Source organism: Oryx dammah, unplaced genomic scaffold (genome assembly GCF_014754425.2).
Source record: "Oryx dammah isolate SB20612 unplaced genomic scaffold, SCBI_Odam_1.1 HiC_scaffold_11058, whole genome shotgun sequence".
NCBI lineage: Eukaryota > Metazoa > Chordata > Mammalia > Artiodactyla > Bovidae > Oryx > Oryx dammah.
This window is the reverse complement of record NW_024080452.1, coordinates 1205486-1226324: the sequence shown is the minus strand read 5'-3', so window position 1 is coordinate 1226324 and position 20839 is coordinate 1205486. Positions and strand designations below refer to the sequence as shown.

Sequence of the window (20839 nt, the reverse complement as noted above, 5' to 3'; positions counted from 1 at the left end):
ATTTTCGTAAGGAGAAGAGCAGAAGTGTCATTAGAATCCCTTATGTGAGCTCAAGTCATCCCAAACCAAAGAAAGCCTCCCTCTGTGACTGGGGTGGGAGGGCGCAACAGGTCTGGGGAACCTGTATATTAAATGCTAAATATTTAAAACATTTTTTAAACAAAGAATTGCCTCCTTTTCATTTCAGAGTTTGCTGTAAGGAACATATGGATATGATCATTCTAAATAGGGAACTGGATAATTTTAAAGGCTAAATATGTGTGTATATCCTTTGGGCTACCATTTCCCCTAAGAAAACAATCTAAGTATTAACAGATTTATGTTTATAATGACACTGATGGCTGGCAGTTAAGTGCTAGGTACTGCTATTAAGTCCCCCAAACAACCTGACAATGTAGGTACTTTTATGGTCTCCACTATCAGTTCAGTTCAGTCACTCAGTCATGTCCAACTCTTTGAGACCGCATTGGACTGCAGCACACTAGACTTCCCTGTCTATCACCAACTCCTGGAGCTTGCTCAAACTCATGTCCATTGAGCTGGTGATGCCACTCTGCCATCTGATCCTCTGTCATCCCCTTCTCCTCCTGCCTTCAATATTTCCCAGCATCAGGGTCTCCACTATATAGGTAAGAAAATGGATATAACAGACTTGAGTAAGGGCTCAGAGGGTAAAGAAACTGCCTGAAATGCCAGAGACCTGGGTTCAATCCCTGGGTCAGAAAGATCCCTGGGTAAGATCTTACAGTAGATAAATAACAGAACTGGGATTCGAAAATAGGTGTTCATGACTCACAGTGTGAATGTACCACCCTGCCTCTCACTACTAGAAACATGTTCATCATAGGATTATCTTCATGCTCCCCCTTGCCCCCAGGATTGTCATCAGTGACCTAGGTGCTTTGGCCTCTGGAATCATGCTTGATTCCTCTCTTCTTCTCACACTCTACATCCAATCCATCAGCAAACTGTATATACTATTTTTTAAATAGATATCATTTCCAACCACTTCTCATCTCCACGGTTACCAAACTATAATCTCTCTCCTTTAGACAAATGTAGTCTCTGTACACTGGCACAACAAACAGTGTTATCTCTTAAAATCCCAATCACTTCCCTGCCCAAGTTTGGCCTTGGTGTGTAAAATTAAGCAGGGCAAAGGCTGACACAGTTTTGCCCGGAGAACACACTGGTGATAGCAAACACCCAACAACACAAGAGATGATTCTACACAGGGAAATCACCAGATGGTGAATACCAAAATCAGATTAATTATACTATTTGCAGCCAAAGATGGAGAATATCTATACAGTCAGCAGAAACAAGACTGGGATCTGACTGTGGCTCAGATCATGAACTCCTTATTGCAAAATTCAGAACTTAAATTGAACAAAGTAGGGAAAACCACTAGACCATTCAGGTATGACCTAAATCAAATCCCTTATGATTATACAGTAGAAGTGACACATAGATTCAAGGGATTAGATCTGATAGACAGAGTGCCTGAAAAACTATGGACAAAGGTTAGTGACACTAAATAGGAGTAGGTGATCAAAGCCATGCCCAAGAAAAAGATGTGCCAAAAGGAAAAATGGTTGTCTGAGGAGGCCTTACGAATAGCTGAGAAAAGAAGAGAAGTGAAAAGCAAAGTAGAAAAAGAAGGATATATCCATCCGAATGCAGGGTTAAAAAGAATAACAAGCAGAGATAAGAAAGTCTTCCTAAGTGATCAATGCAAAGAAAGAGAAAAACAATAGAATGGAAAGACCTAGAGATCTCTTCATGAATATTAGAGATGCCAAGGGAACATTTCATACAAAGATGGACTCAATAAAGGACAGAAATGTTATGGACCTAACAGAAGCAGAAGATATTAAGAAGAGGTCGCAAGAATACAGAGAAGAACTATACAAAAAAGACCTTAATGACCTGGATAACCATGATAGTGTGATCACTCCTCTAGAGACATTCTGGAATACAAAGTCAGGTAACATCGCTGCAAACAAAGCTAGTGGATGTGATGAAATTCCAACTGATGTATTTCAAATCCTAAAAGATGATGCTGTGAAACTGCTGTACTCAAATGCCAGCAAATTTGTAAAACTCAGCAGTGGTCATAGGACTGGAAAAGGTCAATTTTCACTCCAATCCCAAAGAAAGGTAATGGCAAAGAATGTTCAAACTACTGCATCAGTTCAGTTCAGTTCAGTCGCTCAGTCGTGTCCGACTCTTTGTGACCCCATGAATCGCAGCACACCAGGCCTCCCTCTCCATCACCAACTCCCGGAGTTCACTCAGACTCACGTCCATTGAGTCCGTGATGCCATCCAGCCATCTCATCCTCCGTCGTCCCCTTCTCCTCCTGCCCCCAATCCCTCCCAGCATCAGAGTCTTTTCCAATGAGTCAACTCTTCGCATGAGGTGGCCAAAGTACTGGAGTTTCAGCTTTAGCATCATTCCTTCCAAAGAAATCCCAGGGCTGATCTCCTTCAGAATGGACTGGTTGGATCTCCTTGCAATCCAAGGGACTCTCAAGAGTCTTCTCCAACACCACAGTTCAAAAGCATCAATTCTTCGGTGCTCAGCCTTCTTCACAGTCCAACTCTCACATCCATACACGACCACAGGAAAAACCATAGCCTTGACTAGACGGACCTTAGTCGGCAAAGCAATGTCTCTGCTTTTGAATATACTGTCTAGGTTGGTCATAACTTTTCTTCCAAGGAGTAAGTGTCTTTTAATTTCATGGCTGCAATCACCATCTGCAGTGATTTTGGAGCCCAAAAAATAAAGGCTGACACTGTTTCCACTGTTTCCCCATCTATTTTCCATGAAGTGATAGGACCGGATGCCATGATCTTCATTAACTGCACTCATCTCACATGTTAGCAAAGTAATGCTCAAAGTTCTCCAAGCTATATTTCAACAGTATGTGAGCCAAGAACTTCCAGATGTTCAAGTTGAATTTAGAAAAGGCAGAGGAACCAGAGATCAAAATACCAAACATCCTTGGATCATCGAAAAAGCAAGAGAGTTCCAGAAAAACATCTACTTCTGCTTCATTGACTATGTCAAAGCCTTTGACTGTGTGGACCACTATACATTGTGGAAAATTCAAAAAGAAATGGGAATACCAAACCACCTTACCTGCCTCCTGAGAAATCTGTATGCAGGTCAAAAATTAACAGTTAGAACCAGGCATGGAACAACAGACTGGTTCCAAATTGGGGAAAAAAGAGTATGGCAAAGCTGCATATGGTCATTCTGCTTATTTAACTTATATGCAGAGAACATCATGGCAAATGCCAGGCTGGATGAAGCACAAGCTGGAATCAAGATAGCTGAGAGAAAAATCAATAACCTCAAATATGATGACACCACCCTTATGGCAGAAAGCAAAGAGGTACTAAAGAGCCTGTTGATGAAAGAGAAAGAGGAGAATTAAAAAGCTGTCTTAAAACTCAACATTCTAAAACTGAAAACCATGGCATCCAGTCCCATCATTTCATGGCAAATATATGGGGAAACAATGGAAACAGTGACAGAGTTTATTTTCTTGGGCTCCAAAATCACTGTAGATAGTGACTACAGCCATGAAATATAGAAGACGTTTGCTTCTTGCAACAAAAGCTATGACAAACCTAGACAACATATTAAAAAGCAGAGACATTACTTTGCTGACAAAGGTCCATCGAGTCAAAGCTATGGTTTTTCCAGTAGTCAAGGTATGGATGTGAGAGTTGCACCATAAAGAAAGCTGAGTGCTGAAGAATTGACGATTTTGAACTGTGGTATTGGAGAAGACTCTTGAGCATTCCTTGGACAGCAAAGAGATCAAGCCAGTCAATCCGAAACGTCATTAGTCCTGAATATCCATTGGAAGGACTGATGCTTAAGCTGAAGCTCCAATAGTTTGACCACCTGATGCAAAGAGCCAACTCACTGGAAAAGCCTCTGATGCTGGGAAAGATTACAGGCAGGAGGAGAAGGGGATAACAGAGGATGAGATGGTTGGATGGCATCACCAACATGATAGACATGAGTTTGAGCAAGCTCCAGGAGTTGGTGATGAACAGAGAAGCCTGGCATACTGCAGTCCATGGGGTTGGAAAGAGTCAGAGATGACTGATCAACTGAACTGAACTGAACTCCCTGCCCCAAGCCTTCCATGCCCTCCATGTTGTAATAAAATTCAGGAACCCCCAGGATCCTTACTGTGGCCTGTAAGTCTCTATATGACCTAGTGCCTCACTGCCTCCCTACAACATTCCTCTCACCACTGCCTTCCAACACCACTATTCTCTATCCATCCTGCCTCCCTGCTATTCCTTAGAAAGTCTAGCAAACCTGTGTCACTGTATCATGGCCTCTGCTCATCCTTCTGTTAGAATACTCTTTACCCATGCACAATTTAATAGTCAGACGAAGTCTTCCCTAACCATACTTTTTAAACTGATGCTCTCAGCATTCCTCATCCTCTTTCTTGCTTCATTTTTCTTCCTGGTACTGCCACTACCTGACAACAGGTTATACATCCATTGTTTACTTTCTATTCTCTTCACTTGCACAAAAGGCTGGGGCTATGTGTTACTCCCTGCTGTTCTTCCAGTCCATGGATGGCACAGTGTCCGGCACATAGTAGGAATTCAATAAGTGTTTGCTAAATGAATAAAAAATGAATCACTTACATGTACACCATGGCAGGTGAATCATGGCTGACCCATGGGATAAACTGTTCTCTTGCCAGTAAATCAGTGTGGAAAGTATTTACTGGGATTGGAAAATGTAGTTGAGCAAATTTCAAGGAAGCAGGCAGGGGGTGGGCAAGAAAACAATGAAGTAGCAAATAGATGAAGACAGTTGTGTTTGGGCTCAAGTGACTCCCACAGCCATGGGTGTACTGGGTTCTCAGAAAGGGACACGATTTGAATGATGAATACCACTGGGAGAGGATTTATTATGCAACTAAAGAGCCTCTTGATAAAAGTGAAAGTGGAGAGTGAAAAAGTTGGCTTAAAGCTCAGCACTCAGAAAATGAAGATCATGGCATCTGGTCCCATCACTTCCTGGGAAATAGATGGGGAAACAGTGGAAACAGTGTCAGACATTATGTTTTGAGGCTCCAAAATCACTGCAGATGGTGACTGTAGCCATAAAATTAAAAGACACTTACTCCCTGGAAGAAAAGTTATGACCAACCTAGATAGCATATTCAAAAGCAGAGACATTACTTTGCCAACAAAGGTCCGTCTACTCAAGGCTATGGTTTTTCCAGTGGTCATGTATGGATGTGAGAGTTGAACTGTGAAGAAGGCTGAGCACCAAAGAATTGATGCTTTTGAACTGTGGTGTTGGAGAAGACCCTTGAGAGCCCCTTGGACTGCAAGAAGATCCAACCAGTCCATCCTAAAGGAGATCAGTCCTGGGTGTTCTTTGGAAGGAATGATGCTGAAGCTGAAACTCCAGTACTTTGGCCACCTCATGTGAAGAGTTGACTCATTGGAAAAGACTCTGATGCTGGGAAGGATTGGGGGCAGGAGGAGAAGGGGACGACAGAGGATGAGATGGCTGGATGGCATCACCGACTCAATGGACATGAGTCTGAGTGAACTCCGGGAGTTGGTGATGGACAGGGAGGCCTGGCATGCTGCAATTCATGGGGTCTCAAAGAGTCAGAAACAACTGAGCGACTGAACTGAACTCAACTTGAAAGGATCTCAAACTTTGAGTCAGAAGATTTTGGAGAGCAGGTACCATATAAATAGACTGCATGATCTTGGCAATTTTATTATGGGATCACTGAATCTCAGGTTCTCATCTGTAAACTGGCTGTAAAAATAACAGTACTGACTTTCATAGATTGATATGGGGAATCTATGAAAAAATCATTGAAGGGCTATGCCTTTACTTCTTCTTCTTTATATATAGTGCAGTAATATTTATGCATTATTCTTTTTTCAAGTTTATTGTCACAGTGTTCTGCTAGTTTCTGCTGTACAGCCATATGTTTACACATATCCCTTCCTTTGTGGGATTCCCGCCCATCTAGGTCACCATAGAGTTCCCTGTGGTATAAAACAGGCTCTCACTAGTTACCTATCCCATGCATAGCAATGTATACATGTCAATCCAAATCTCCTAAGTCACCCCACCCTTTTTCCTCCTTTGGTGACCATATGTTTGTTCTCTATGTGAGCATCTCTATTTCTTATACATTATTCTTAAAACTGGTGTCAAGAACCAGAAGAGGGACTTCAGCCTTCACTGTTCATGTTTTAACTGGATAGCAAACATGAAACACTTTACTTATTGTCCTGAGATCACCATATACAGAAGGCCACATTCCGATGCTCCAGTTGGAAGTCCTAGACTGATATGAGAGTGAAGGGCCCTCAGGTGATTTGAACCCTAGCCTCAAGTCCTGCCATCCTCTCTAGTTTTCCCAGCTGAGGCCCTGGACCCTTGGGGTCTGAGATAAGTGAGCACCACTGGGCCCTGTCTGAGGTCACAGAATCCATCAAATTAAAAAAAAAATTGTAGTTTCAAGCTGTTAAACTTTAGGGTGATTGTTATACAACAGAAGTAATTGGAATAAACTGGAAAAGGAAAGCTTCAAGAGAGGCAGACTTATATTGATTCTCCTACCACAAATCCCAGTTCCTCAGAAGTTGTTCTGAAAAGGCTAGAATTCAAAGTGAGTGTTTAAAAGGTACCAAATTTTCTTGCTTCCAACTTAAATGCCCATTGACAAATGAATGGGTAAAGAAGATATGGTATGTATATACAATGGAATATGACAGTATAGAATATTATGTATGGAGTATTAGGGGGACACATGTACACCCAGCTGATTCATATCGATGTATGACAAAAACCACCACAATATTATAAAATAATTAGCCTCCAATTAAAATAAATAAATTTTTTAAAAATAAGATATCGTGTGTATATATATATATATATATATATATATGTGCTGCTGTCACATCAGTTGTGTCCGACTCTGTGTGACTATATATATATGTATATATACACACACACACATATATATAATGGAATATTACTCAGCCATAAAAAATTATGCCATTTTCAGCAACATGGATGAATGCAGAGATTATCATACTAAGTAAGTCAGACAAAGACAGATATCATATGATTTCATTTATACTTGGAATCTAGAAAAAAATGGTACAAATGAACTTTGTACAAAACAGAAACAGATTCATAGACTTAGAGAATAAACTTATAGTTGGCAGGTGGAAGGATGGGGGGAAGGGAGTTTGGGATCGACATATACACTGCTCTATTTAAAATGGATAACCAACAACGGCCTTCTGTATAGCACAGGGAACTCTGCAGCCTGGATGGGAGGGGACTTTGAGGTTGAATGGATACATGTATATGTATGGAAGTGTTAGTGGCTCAGTTGTGTCTGACTGTGACACCATGGTCTGCAGCCACCAGGCTCCTCTGTCCATGGAATTCTCCAGGCAAGAATACTAGAGTGGGTTGCCATTTCCTTTTCCAGGGGATCCTCCTAAACTAGGGATTGAACCCAGGTCTCCTGCATTGTAGGCATATTCTTCACAGTCTGAGCCACCAAGGAAGCTTGAGTCCCTTTGTTGTCCACCTGAAGCTACCACAACATTGTTAATCAGTTATACAGGGCAGCAAAGGAGACACAGGCATGAAGAATGGACTTTGGACTCAGTGGGAGAAGAGGGTGGGATGATTTGAGAGAATAGCATTGAAACATACACATTACCATATGTAAAACAGACAACCAGTGCAAGTTTGATGCATGAAGCAGGGCCTCCAAAGCCAGTGCACTGTGACAACCTAGAGGGATAGGGTGGAGAGGCAGGTGGGAGTGGGGTTCGGGATGGAGGGGACACGTGTATATCTATGGCTGATTCATACTAATGTATGGCAAAACCCATCACAATATTGTAAAGCAATTATCCTCCAATTTAAATATATACATTTCTAAAAATAAAATTAAAAGTTAAAAAAATTATTTACATACACAGTTCTCAAACTGTAATCTTTTAATAAGAACTAGTCTTCACACTCAAGAAGAAACTGACTGAATTCTCAAATTGGAAGAAAGTCTTGAAATATCAAGTATTTGAAAACAGACTAACCAAGACAGGCAGTTGAACATTTCTGAGCTTGAATAGAGATAAAATATTTAATTAGCCTATAAACTGACCCTGAGAACATCTGGAGCTTCCTGAAGGAAGGATTTTCTTGTCACTTTTCTTCTAAGATGCTGAACAGAGCTAGCTGACATTGGTACAGAAGCAAAGATGGAAAGGCAAGGTTATCAGAATGGCCTCTCTGATTCCCATCCACAGATTAGAGAACACAGACAAGTAAAATGAAGTTGCTTCAAGACTATTCATCTTCTTCAAGATGCAGGGAGTGCAGGGGAGGAAGACGCTTAGATAATTCCCTACCAGGAGAGCCAAAACAGATCAATCAAAGTGGTTAGTCAGAGACTTGGGAGAAACGTAGAGACCTGTCAAAATTTTTGATTGGAAGTTCTATTATTTTAACACAAAGAATGGAACCAAGAACACTGGGACGAGGCAGCCAACAACAACTTGTTGCCGGCGTAAAACACACCTCATGTAGGTATCACCTGATAACATCTTCTACATATGGAATCCTATGTAATATACTAACCATGTTAGTTTTGCACACATTATATTCTTTAAGCAAAGTAACAGTAACAGGTCATGTTTATGCCACAGAGACTCTGTTAAGCATCATTTCATTCTATACTTACATTAACAGTAAATTCATGGAGCAGGTTTTGTTGTTATCGCCATGTTGTAGATAGAGAGCATGCAGGGCCGGGGAAGGTAAGGCTTCTATGTAAGTTTACATATGACCAAAATGGTCTAATTGCAGAGACTACAGCATCAGCACTATCACTATCCTGTCAGCCAATATTTCAATCCTAACGACAACCGTTTAGACAGGAGGTGGTAAGAGAGGTTCAGAAGATTTACGAGGCATTTCAAGGTCCCTCTAGCTTCGTGGGCACTGGAGCTATGAAGATTTGAGTTTAAGTCCTAATACCACTTCTAACTAGCCTTGTGACCTTGGACATGTACCTTTCCTATCTGAGTGTCATTTTTTTAACCTGTAAAATGGGTAATCAGTTCCTGTCTGCTAACATTGTTGTGAGAACTCTGTGGATATGCATGTAAAAATTCAGCAAGTGGCACACAGCAGACACCCAATGACTGGGATGCATTATTCTCAGAGATGGGCAGTGAAGGATCGTCGCAGCAGGGTCTGCAGTCAGACAGTCGGGATTCAATTTGTCACAGCTCCTCCACTTATAACTTGTGTGACCAATGAGCAAGTTGCTTAATTCTTCTATGCCTCTCTATAAAATAACTATACTTCACAGGACAATTTGTAGGGCTGCTTTGATATTTATATAGGTTGACACATGTAAAGTGTTTAAAAAGAGTGCCTTATACATCACACAATAACTTTCAATATATTTAAAGTATCATCATCAGTAAACCATGATTACAGTTAATAAAAAGATAAGATTGATTGAAATTACAAAGAAAAGGTAATTTTAAGATGATCATCATAGTGACTAGATAAATATTAAAATGAATACCCAGAAAAGGTGTTGAAAATATCTCCTTTGAAATGTTGCAGGTGGTTTGAGCTAGAGTCAGAGAACTCTAAATCACAGATATCTTCTTTCCCTGCCCAGAGTCACATTTTCAAACATTCAACATAGGAAATCAAGACACATTACAAAACCCATGGCAACCAGTGCTGTTTCTATCCAGAGTGTACCTTGGCAGTTGTTTGAGCTAAGGAGGCAGTGAAACCCATATCATGGTGCTTTCCTCTTTGCAGGAGGCCTGATATTATCCTTCCAGCTGATAAATTGCCTTCCAGGTCCCCAAGAGAATTAGTAGTAAAAAAAAAGTTTCAATTCAAATTGTTTTTTTTTCCTCATTTGCAGCCTCAAATTTCCCATATTGTGTCATTCTGCTCTCAGATATCATAACATTGACAACTTGATTTCAATGATTAAAAAAACTACTTAGTCACATATTACACAATCCAGTAATCTTCCCTTTCATCCAAGAAGCATCATAATTGGAGTGAGCATCACGGCAATGCAGTCCCAGGTCACAGGGATGTAACTACCAGCGGCAGGAAGGAAATATTTTCTGCTTCTAATATTTCATTTTGTTTTCTTTCCTATTCAGTGCTCAGGGTAAGGTTTCTAATATCACCAAAATTAATTTCTTTTTTTTTTTTAAAGAAAAGAAATTATTCTCATTTAAGGACATGTTAAGGGGGAGGTGGAAAGCAACATCAAAGTTTTCCCAAATAGCAGTTTGATGTGAAACCACAGTGGAAACTTTGTGAACAACTGCAGTAAACTGTTGTTTTTTATCATCCATCATGCTAGGTGTTACCTACTCAAATGCTGAGAGTCAGCAAAGTGTGAACAGAAAATCTTTCAAGAAAGGAGCTTGTTTGTGATATCCAGAGGGAATGCTTTAATTGACTTAGTTTTCATTTTTCAGCTCTTGTCTGAGTCCACAACTGAGAGGTTAGCCATGTTTCAGAGGCTCAGCCCAGCAGTTACAGCAGTATGGTCTGAACTCAAACACCTCCAGGGGGCCATTCAACCCATCCCAGTGAGAGAAGAAGGCATCCTCCAAGTGAGCACAAGGACACACTTGGACTCTGGATAGGGGGCAGCTGCTGACCATCACTTCACAAGAATTAATGTTGCCAGTCTCCCTGACTAAAGGAACAAAAGAGCTGGAATTTTATGAAAAATCTCCTGATCTTTAAATTTTGTCAACCAGTGCAAAACTTGTGAAAACACCTTGAAGGTCAAACATGTCTGGAGATTAAAGAGAGGTATTTAGCTTTAAATTCTCGACCTCTGGGAAAACAGAGAGAATGTGGGTTTTAGAGTCAACCAGATTCCAGCTTTACCATTGACTAGCTTTGGAATCTGGTGATTTATTAATTCGGCCCAAGCCTCAGTTTTCTCACCTGGTTAATAAAGTCTGCACTGCAGAGCAGTTGTGAGGATTAGAAGGAAAACATGTAAAATGATGAATACACGGCTGGTATTAACAATTAAGAGACGATTACTTTGTTACACCTAAATGTTCACATTACCTGACACATTTTCATAAAATTCTAGCACTTTGGAGCAATAGAAAATTGAAAATCTCCAATATACGTGAAACTACTATCTTGGACTATCTCCTGGTTCAATACACAAAAAGATGCTGCCTCACCCTTTACCCAAGCATGAAAGAGAGTTGTTCCCCAAGTTCCACTCCTCCATGAACCCTCCAGTCAAGAAAGAACCTCTGAAAACTGTTCACAGCCTACTTACCTGGGAGTGGGCAAGCCCACCACCATGGACCCATATTTCTCCTGGTGCTGCCAGTAGGGATACTGGGTCATGTGGCATATAGACCCTACATCTGGGTAGGTGGGGAGTGGTGAGAGAAGATGGGAAATAGTGGAGGGATGGAGGAATGATTGACTTTTAGTTCTGCCTCAAACAAAGGTAGCCTAGGGACCCTTGAAATAGACTATCCTCCACGAATTCAAGGAAAGGAAGGGATTTAAGTTAGGACCTTGTTTTGAGCCCCCTTTCTCAGATTCACATGACCATCTAAGTCTCCAAGGCCTCTGTCTCTGAGATGGGCTTTGTTCTACTGGAGCCTGAAGTCATTGAGGACACAAACTATGTCTTTTTCATAGTACTCAGTTCATGCTATGGTTAATTTCAATGTCTGTGCCACCTTTTTACAGGGCTATTATGAGAAATAAATGAAGTAATATAAGTAGATGGGTTTTCTGAACGTAAAGTATTATGTGGATACTTTATTATTACAAACATAGTAATCCTGCATTAACATCCACTGATAATGTTGAATATAACCACATTGATTATTAACAATTATTACCAACAATCTACCAAAGCATGTGATTCATCATAACATGCTTTCATATGGAATTTATCCAAGGGTAATTCGATGGCACCCCACTCCAGTACTCTTGCCTGGAAAATCCCATGGATGGAGGAGCCTGGTAAGCTGCAATCCATGGGGTCACAAAGAGTCGGACATGACTGAGCAACTTCCCTTTCACTTTCACTTTTGTGCATTGGAGAAGGAAATGACAACCCACTCCAGTGTTCTTTCCTGGAGAATCCCAGGGATGGGAGAGCCTGGTGGGCTGCCATCTGTGGGGTTGCACAGAGTCGGACACGACTAAAGTGACTTAGCATATGACTTAGCATATGAAGGAATTAAATGGAAAATGGAATTAGAGGTGATGGAACAACATTCTAGTAGTGTGGGGAATCATTCAGCTTTTTCCAAAGAGAACAAGTACTAGGCTATTTACAAGATCTCTGCCAAGGGCCAGGGTACCAGGAGTATAGCTCTGCTTCATGGAGAACATCCAGCGCATCCAGGAAATAGAGGATGTGCTCCTGGAAACTGAATAAAAGTCTCCAGTTCACAAGGGCTATTGCCTTTCAAGTCCCTGAGAAGTATCAATTTATTTTATTTACATAAGAAGCTTCATTTCCAGCAGTTAGTGAATATCAGCACTCACTAGAAGACAGAGGAAATATTTCCATCCTTCATTGGAAGACAAAATGTGTTCTAAATTATCCTCATCACACTGAACCGTACCATTTACTGTCACAATTACATGTCTAGAAGCAGGGGTTTTTTTTTAAATGGCTATGAATTAAATTAGGGAAATTCAATGACAGGTCTGAAATTCTCCATTGGGAATATATTTCTAAGCTACAAGTTTTCCTTTCCTTCCTTTTTAAGAGTTACAATCATGTTCATTAAAGATTTACCAGAAGTTTTACCATCTCGTGTTTATACTCTGAGAAGAAACAAAAAGCATCCTTTCCAGCTCCTCATCCCTCAGACATACACTCCAAACCCTCTGGTTTGCAAAGAGCGACAATCTGTTCTACATTTCAGAATAACTGATTCCCAATATTTCAAAGACACAATTTATCCTCAACTATTTTTTTGAAGTATAATTGATGTACAATATTATATTAGTTTCAGGTTTACAGAAAAGTGATTCAGTAGTTTCATAGATTATATTCTATTTAAAGTTACTACAAAATAATGGGTATAACTCCTTGTACTGCACAATATATCCTTAATGGATAAAACGATGTGGTATATATATATACAATGAAATATTACTCCTCTCCCCCAGAAATTGAAATCTTGCCATTTACAATAACATGGATGGACCTAGAGAGCATTGTGCTTAGCAAAATAAGTCAGAGGAAGACAAATACTGTATGTTATCACTTACAGGTGGACTCAAAAAATAAAACAAAGGAATGTATATAGCAAAACAGAAACAGACTCACAGATACAGAGAATAAACTAGTGGTTACATGCAGGGAGATGGAAGTGGGGAAAGGTAATATAGGGGAGGGGGTTTAAGAGACGCAAACTACTATGTAATCTTATTGACTCAATACCATTAACAGAGGATGAGATGATTAGATAGCATCAGACTCAATGGACAAAAATTTGAGCAAACTCCAGAAGACAGAGGAGGACAGAGAAGTCTGGCATGCTGCAGTCCACGGGGTTAGAAAGTATCAACACAACTTAGCAACTGAACAACAACAACAATAATGGTTAATAACACAGAAGGTCGGATTGTAGGTCCTTTTGAGTCTGACAATCAGGCTTACATTTTTATGATACACTACCGGGATCAAATGTTCTCTTCCACTGCAAACAGGCTACAGCCAATTAAAAAGCAAGAGCACTCCCCCTCACCATATATGAGCAAGGCATCTGAAGGTAGTTTTAATTACTGCAGTAGTACCTGAGCTATAAATGAGGGCATAACAGGGCCTTTTCCGGATGGAATACTATTACAAAAAGCACAGGCCAGCAATCACAAGTAATAACAAAGAGATGTCAATCTCTAGGTGTATCTTCCCCAAAAGAATTTTAGCTATAAAAACAATATCCTATGAATATAACATGTTAACAAGCTCCCTTTCCTCATCTCCCCACATACCCTAATTCTTTACCACCCAAGGAGACTCTGAAATCACATCAGCTACTTGTTTACCCTCAAATTATTTAAATTTAAGTAATTAAACTTTTCCATTCCTCAATTATACAGTCCACCTTTCAACTGCTCAGGAGCCACCTGTGACGAGTAACTACCTACTGGCCAGTACACTTGCAGAATATTCCCATCACTGTAGGAAGTTCTGGTGGACAGTGCTTATCTCCATGGAGTCTCTTTTGCCAAACTTCAAAATTCTCTAAAACAGAAGCTCACCTTGTTTTTCTCTTTCTCACCCTGACACCCATAACAATCTCTTTATTATGCAGAGAAGTTCAGCCTCCCAGGTTTTTTCTTTTTCCTTCACTTAGTTACCAGATTCCACATAACAAAGACACCCAGGAACTGGTACAGCCAGCATGAATTATATTCTGCAAGGCTTTCTCTGAATTCTGTAGTTCTGCACGAAGAACAGAGATGTAAATCCAGTCTTGTTCCAAGGGACAGATACAGAAGAATGTGTATCAGTTATGTCCCAGGGCAATGTCCACATTTGCCAGCTTTCACTAAACATAGAAGGTAGTAGGTGTGTGGTTTAAATAGATTGTCAGGTGCTTCTCACTTTGAGCACAGGACCACGCACTGAACTGGCACTAAAAGGCCTGTGTTAGCACTAAATAAATATGTATTACTTCATGACTGAGTGCGTGATTCTCCCACTTACTGAGAGTTGTCAGAAGGTCTATGTGCTAGTCAGTTCAGTTCAGCTCAGCTGCTCAGTCATATCCGACTCCTTGCGACCCCATGAACTGCAGCACGCCAGGCCTCCCTGTCCATCACCAACTCCCAGAGTCCACCTGAACCCATGTCCAGTCAGTGATGACATCCAACCATCTCATTCTCTGTCGTCCCCTTCTCCTCTTGCCCTCAATCTTTCCCAGCATCAGGGTCTTTTCAAATGACTCCGCTCTCCGCATGAGGTGGCCAAAGTATTGGAGTTTCTGCTTCAATATCAGTCCTTCCAATGAACACCCAGGACTGATCTCCTTTAGAATAGACTGGTTGGATCTCCTTGCAGTCCAAGGGACTCTCAAGAGTCTTCTCCAACACCACAGTTCAAAAGCATAAATTCTTCAGCACTCAGCTTTCTTCACAGTCCAACTCTCACATCCACCCATGACCACTAGAAAAACCATAGCCTTGATTAGAAGGACCTTTGTTGGCAAAGTAATGTCTCTGCTTTTCAATATGCTGTCTAGGTTGGTCATAACTTTTCTTCCAAAGAGTAAGTGTCTTTTAATTTCATGGCTGCAATCACCATCTGCAGTGATTTTGGAGCTCCAAAAAATAAAGTCTGCCACTGTTTCCACTGTTTTCCCATCTATTTGCCATGAAGTGATGGGACTAGATGCCATGATCTTCGTTTTCTGAATGTTGAGCTTTAAGCCAACTTTTTCACTCTCCTCTTTCACTTTCATCTAGAGGCTCTTTAGATTCTTCTTCACTTTCTGCCATAAGGATGGTGTCATCTGCGTATCTGAGGTTATTGATATTTCTCCCGGCTAGTCAGTTACCTCAGTATTTTCAACTGTGTTCCAGACTCTTCCTGCAACCTTGGTAACAGGCTTCCACCAGGGGTGTCGTCACTGGAAGACACAGATGAGAGACCTGGGATGCCACTCCTTCCTCATATCCTTTTCTGGCCATGTTTCCAGCACTACGTGCATCTCCTCTACCTTTCTGGCTCCCATTAGATAGGCCCTCCTTCGACAAATCCAGCTTCTGCTGGGTGGTCCAGCTGGTACTAACATCTGTCCCTCTCTCCCAGTGTTATGCCCCAGTAAATGCACAACAACTGGTTCTCTTGATGGGAAGTAAAGTTCTGATTTGAAATGTTTGACAATATCTATGGTATAAATATTTACACCCAGGCTTGCAAAATTCCTGAAGATTTAACAATTGACTCATAAGCCTCTATGAGCTAGTTTCAGCACATCACTGCTCTACCCTAAATCAACCAGCACCTCCCTATTGTTAATCTCTGGGTTTTCACACAGTGCCTGCTTAGTTTCTCAACATTTCCAATGTTTTTGTTACTAGTTATTTGTATTAAATCTTTTCTATTAGTTACTTGGTGTGGGGTCTGTTTTCCCAACTATACCCTAAATGTACAGTCTTAAGACTAAAATTTATTAGAGAAGTGCTTCTCGAAAGTTCCAAAATATAACTCAGTCATGTCACTAGGATGCTGGAAGTTCAGCTGACACAATTTTTAAAAAGACTTTAGAGATGAAGGAAGCAGTGAATTAGCTTACAGTGTGGCACAAGTTTCTGATTTCGCTGTGAACTGGTAACAAAATGTTTGCAAGCTAGTAGCTATGTGCAAACACACTTCAAGTAACTCTGTAGAAGAATGCTTTGGAAAAGCAATTTGGCAAATGCATCAAAAGCCCCCAAAGTGTCCTATCCTATTCCACTAGTTCAAATTTGACAGAATGTCTCATAGGAACCAATCCAAAAGGAAGGGGAAAGCCTTATGCTCAAAGATGGATCCTGCAGCATTATTTAAAATAGGGTAATTTTGAAAACAACTAAAAGTGAAAAAAATAGGAAAATGATTAAATAAATCTACTTGATGGGATATCATGCAGGCTTAAAATTAAAATTATGAATATTATAGCAATATGCAAAAAACATATTCTGCTATGTAATAAAAATCACAAAAGAAAATTTTATGTGCATCATAAATATCATGTAAGAATATGAATGCCAGAAGGAAAAGACTGAAAAGAAATATGTACAAATAAACAAATGATGTAAAGGGAGTTTTAGGAGATGAAGTCTTCCTCTATTTTTCCACAAGTCTCTTTTTCCTAATGTAGGTATTCCACTTAGTTTTGTTAAACAAAAAATAAAAGACAGGGAAGTCCACCAACAAAATCAAGGAGAATATTTAGAAGGGGAAAAAGAGACATTACACATTAAGATTCCTGTGAATGCTATTTTATATTTAAAATATAAGTCCGGGATAAGACAGAGGTTAAAGGAAGATCCCCAATCTGCCATCTGTCATTGATTTCCTGTGTGTTATTGCCTTCTCACTTGCATTTCATCAGCTCATCAACTTCTATCAAACTATCCTTTCATAGAAGTACCTTTTATCACATATGTACAAGTAAGTAAACATACTACCTATGAGATCTTCTGAACCTTTTTCTTACTGTGCAGTGAAGACACTGGCCCCGAAAGAAGCACTGGTCAGCTCCATGCAAACAGATAGAAAGTGGACTGAAGTCTGTCCTGAGGGATCCAAGCAAGGTATTTGTGTACACTTGCTCTACTCAGCATGGATCCAAAACCCTCATCCAAATTCTGCTGGGCATCTCATTCCCATAGAGACAATAATAATTGCTTTTACAGTTGCACCCCCTATTCCTCCCTATCCCACATTTCACCTGAGACCAGATCTTTTTAAAACATTGCTAACAGTAGCCATGTATGGAAGTGAAAGTTAGACCATAAAGAAAGCTGAACAACGAAGAACTGATTCTTTTGAACTGTGGTGTTGGAGAAGACTCTTGAGAGTCCCTTGGACTACAAGGAGATCCAACCAGTCCATCCTAAAGGAAAATCAGTACTGAATATTCATTAGAAGGACTGATGCTGAAGCTGGAGCTCCAATACTTTGGCCACCTGATGTGAAGAGCTGACTCATTTGAAAAGACCCTGATGCTGGGAAAGATTGAAGGCAGGAGAAGGGGATGACAGAGGATGAGATGATTGGATGGCATCACTGACTTGATAGACATGAATTTGAGCAAGTTCTGGGAGTTGGTGATGGACAGGGAAGCCTGGCATGCTGCAGTCCATGGGGTCACAAAGAGTTGGACACGACTGAGCGACTAAACTGAACTGAACCAGGTACCTAGAACAAAGAAAACAATAACAACCGCACCCTCCCCCAAACTTAAAAACCAGTCCTTGTCCAATTTGTTTCAATTTTAAATAAACCAACAAAACTCAACTGCAGAGTTCAACATGCTGTATTGCCACACAAAATACCAAAGGCCACACCAATGGGCACTGTAAGTATAAAATAGCAATAAAGAGCTCAGGCCCTGCAGCTTGACTGGGAAATATTAGCTATTCCACTTATAAACTGGATGATCCTGGGCAAATCCTTAATCTTTCTGTTTCCTCACAGGATTATTGTACAGATGAAATTAGTTGTTTTACATAAAGCACTTAGAACAGTGCCTAATACTTAATAAGCACCCAATAAAGTTTAGCTAATATTAAGTTTATTCCCCCAAAATAAGTGTGTGATGTGCCACCAGTATAGCAGTCCCGGCTGCCCATCCCCAGGAGATATTATATCCACAATGAGCACACAAATTAATGGTAAATGTCAAAATATCCACAGTATTAAAACATCATGATATGGAAGCAACCTAAACGTCCATTGACAGATGAGTGGCTAAAGAAGATATGGTACATATACACAGTGGAACACTACTCAGCCATAAGAAGAAAGGGATATTGCCATTTGTAGCAACATGATGGACTTAGAGATTATCACACTAAGTGAAAAAATTCAGATACCAAAGGACAAAAATCATATGATAGTGCTTATATGTGGAATCTAAAAAAATTATATAAATGAACTTATTTATAGAACAGAAACAGACTCACAGACTTGAGAAAGAATTTATGGTTAGCAGAGAGGGAAGGATGGAGGGGAGGGATAGATTGGGATTTGGGGATTAACATATACACACTGCTATATATAAAACAGATAATCAACAAGGACCTACTGCATAGCACAAGGACCTCTGCTCAATATTTTGTAATAACATAAATGGGAAACTAATTTGAAAAAGAATAGATATATATATACGTATAACTGAATCACTTTGCTCTACACCTGAAACTAACACAACATTGTTAATCAACTATAATATAAATTTTTAAATTTAAATATATAAATAAATTTTTAAAATCATGATATGAGCAGAAATGTGATCATATTCACTTCTAGAATTTTCTGTCTCACCAATAGAAACCACCTGAAGACAGGAAATGCCAAGAACCTCTCCTCCTGCCATGCTTCTCTCCATTTCACTGGACATGCCTACCTCGAACCACTGCCCGTGGGACTGCATCTTGAGAATGACACAGGGGTCTGGTTTGGAAAGAGCATCTCTGTCGGAAATGCCTTTGCATGCCACACGTAGCTCAACTTTGGTCAGGCAGGGGCTGTTAAAGATTCCCAGTGTATTGGCAGCTGACTCATAAATGTTGCTCATCTTCTTCATTCTGTTTTAGGCAAGAAAAAAAGGGAAAAAAGACATGCCAATCACTACAGTATTTGTCAAAAGAGAAAGTCTCTCAATCACCCTTCAGGAAAATGTTAAACATACACTTTTGAGTACTGAATATATTACTTATCTAGTGGGGCCAGAGTTCCAGTGAAACAAACAAACAAAACCAAAGAAGTAGGTGCTAATGCACTTGGCTAAGAACACTACTTTCTTATTTGCATACATTTGCATGGTAAAAGTTTTAGTCTATGAAATTATATTAATGAATTAGTGCAGCAGACTGAAAACCTTAATCAGCTCTCTAGTAAGAGCATGGCTTGTGTGAAATTTTACATAGTTGTTAGTTCATCCATTTAACCACATTCCAAGATGTTGAGATTTCCCCCAAATCCAGCTTCTGTGTGATGGCACAGAGAAGGACAATTTTCCCTTCTCCAAATTCTGGCCTCCTTTCCAAGATGTTTTCAGCAAACCAAGCCCAAGAGAGACTCAGCATCTGATCTCCTGACTCAAATACATAAGTCCATTTCCCTTCCTTGCTCCGGCTGCCATGTCAGAAATGCAGCTGCGACCATTTAGGGAGAGCATAAATGCCATGGATACAGCTGCCACAAGTAATAACTGCAGTCCCCCTTCCTGTCTTCATATGGTCACCTTTCACTGACACTTTGCATGACCGCAGCTCAGGACTACAGGCAACTCTAAGCCCAACAATACTCTCCTCTTCTGAGAAGGGCTGGGCCTGTACAGACGTTGACAGATCCTCTCCAGGGTGAAATCAATACCCTTCCTATGAAATTCTGCTTCCCTGTCGATTCCTTATGAGAAACAGCACTGGAGTCCCACAGTGGAATTTCTTCATCTATAAATAAGGATAATCCATCCCTCTTCCTTCCCTTTTTCCACAAATATTCAGTGAGTCCCCTTGGTATCTGGTACTACAGTAGGCTTGAGTACACTGTAACCTCTTACACATACATGTACTCACACACCTGCATACACACATACCTGTACACACACACATACACCAGCTGGTCTCTCCAAACTTGGCAGCTAGCTCCATGCCAAAGCCAATTCTTCCAATGTGACAATGCCTCTCCTTCATAGCAGATATCACTGGAATTTTCTCTCCCAATCCTGCATCATAAGGCTCTCTACTCTCCCTCCCTTATACATTCCAAGTCTCTGTGCTGTACTGTGCTTAGTTGCTCAGTCATGTCCAACTCCTTGTGACCCCATGAACTGTACCTGCCAGGCTCCTCTGCTCATGGGGATTCTCCAGGCAAAAATACTGGAGTGGATAGCCATGCCTTCCTCCAGGGGATCTTTCCAATCCAGGGATCAAACCCAGGACTCCTGCACTGCAGGCAGATTCTTTACCATCTAAGCCATAAGGGAAGCTAAATAATGCTGGAGTA

General features: G+C 40.4%; 1 protein-coding gene across 1 annotated transcript in view; it reads right to left on the bottom strand.

The window, feature by feature from the left end:
* Nucleotides 1–19415, bottom strand: part of LOC120860381 (copine-4) — a 491427-nt gene extending 472012 nt beyond the window's left edge. The window contains exon 1 of the mRNA XM_040236182.1: nt 19236–19415. Within this exon, the coding sequence (XP_040092116.1) occupies nt 19236–19415 (180 nt within the window). The remainder of the gene's footprint in view (nt 1–19235) is intronic.
* Nucleotides 19416–20839: the final 1424 nt, after the last annotated feature.